Source organism: Condylura cristata, unplaced genomic scaffold, assembly GCF_000260355.1.
Source record: "Condylura cristata isolate star-nosed mole 26May11 unplaced genomic scaffold, ConCri1.0 scaffold00024, whole genome shotgun sequence".
Taxonomy (NCBI): domain Eukaryota; kingdom Metazoa; phylum Chordata; class Mammalia; order Eulipotyphla; family Talpidae; genus Condylura; species Condylura cristata.
This window is the reverse complement of record NW_004567125.1, coordinates 22,677,073-22,678,781: the sequence shown is the minus strand read 5'-3', so window position 1 is coordinate 22,678,781 and position 1,709 is coordinate 22,677,073. Positions and strand designations below refer to the sequence as shown.

The 1,709-nt window shown below is 36.7% G+C and overlaps 1 protein-coding gene across 2 annotated transcripts in view; it reads left to right on the top strand.

Moving 5' to 3' along the window:
* NPHS2 (nephrosis 2, idiopathic, steroid-resistant (podocin)) overlaps positions 1-1,709 on the top strand; it is a 14,618-nt gene that overhangs the window by 5,410 nt on the left and 7,499 nt on the right. For both annotated transcript variants that reach the window (XM_012728975.1, XM_004688527.1), the window contains exons 3-4: positions 880-952; positions 1,178-1,260. In XM_012728975.1, the coding sequence (XP_012584429.1) occupies positions 880-952; positions 1,178-1,260 (156 nt within the window). The remainder of the gene's footprint in view (positions 1-879; positions 953-1,177; positions 1,261-1,709) is intronic.

Below are 1,709 nucleotides of genomic sequence, written 5' to 3'. Positions count from 1 at the left end.
TGGACGAAGTACACTGCTGAGGGGAGCAGCGGGTGAGACATTTAGGTCTTTTCAGTTTTTCATTCTCGAGTTATTTTGGTAGTTGTGTCTATAGATTTTTTTTCTGAGTTCTCTAACTTTTAGAATATTATTTTCTCTTATTTTTTATTGAAAGGACAGTAGTGATCTATTTGTCCTCACTTTTGAAAATTGGAGTTTTTCTCTTTTTACTTAGTCTAGCTAAATATTTGTCAGTCTTATTGGTGTTGGTTTTGAAAACCAAGTTTTATTTCAATTGAAGTTTTTTCTATTTTCATTCTTTTATATAGACTAAACTTTATTTAATTCCTCCATTTGTTTTCTCTGCACATCTTTATATTCACTATTATAATTATTTCCATATATACAAATCAGACCAACTAAACTAATAGTATATAAGCAATAAAGCAGATATTCACTGGACCAGAAAATGATATTTACTTTTAAAGTAGTGCATAGTAAATTTCTTGTCTCCCTTTTATTAAGCATACCATGACTTCCTTGTCTTGGGGACTGTTGACCTTTCCATGTCCAAAAATGGAAGCATTTTTAGATAATCATGATCATTTAAATCAAAATTCTGCCTTTGGGCTCAAACACTAACATGGCCAACATGCTATTTCAGAGGACACTGACATAATGCATTGCTTGCTGGGTGTGCACTGGAGGACAAATAAGTAACACATGTTGGAAGTCCTAAAAGATGCACTTAAGTGTAGATTTTGGAAGCGAAGTACTAACAGAAATATCTTATTGGGTCTCAAGACAAAAGATTTCTATAATCTACAGTTACTCTTAAACCAAGGCTTTCAAAAACTTTTCTTTTTTAAAGTGATACATGAGTATTACATTTCCGTTTAGGTCGTACAGGAGTATGAGAGAGTAATTATATTCCGACTGGGACATCTGCTTCCTGGAAGAGCCAAAGGTCCTGGTAAGAAGCATCTTCCCCACCCCTACTCCCTCAACAATCACCCTCCAGCCATCCACTTGCCAATTTTTCAATCCATTCCAATGTGCAATATGGACCTTGGATTATGTAAAATAGCTTGGCTCATGACATTTGATTTTCCAGACAGTAAGTAGTCTGACTTGTCTTAGTTAGCACAATATGAACAAATTCTCTTCACCTGTCACTTCCCTCCTGCACCTCTTCCAGGCCTTTTCTTCTTTTTGCCCTGCCTGGACACCTACCACAGGGTTGACCTTCGTCTCCAAACCTTGGAAATACCCTTTCATGAGGTGAGCCGAATGATGGAGTTTGCTTTTCCTGTATATTATCAATGACTGAGCTACCAATTCCAGCTCAGGGCAAAATGAATATTTAAACTCAAAAGTTTAAATAGTCTAGACAGTTGAAGCCCTTAAGAAAGGACTAAGCTCTCTTCCCAGGATTAGAAAATTTTGCTTGCAGACTACTCTCAGACCCTAGCTGTTACATCGACTCTTGCTTCATCTGTTGATTTCTCCTGAAGATTTTGGGCTTTTTAGTCTCTGCAACTGAAAAAGTTCTTAAAGTCTCAATAGATGGGTGGATGGATGGATGGATGAAGGTGATTGTGTCTTATTTGCCTTTTATTCCATTGATACTGGTTCTCATTCATTTGAAAGTTAAATGAACTGAGTTGCTAGGGTGAGTCCTGATTAGGATCGGTAACCCTTACTACATGTTACTGGATTTATGTTGCCAG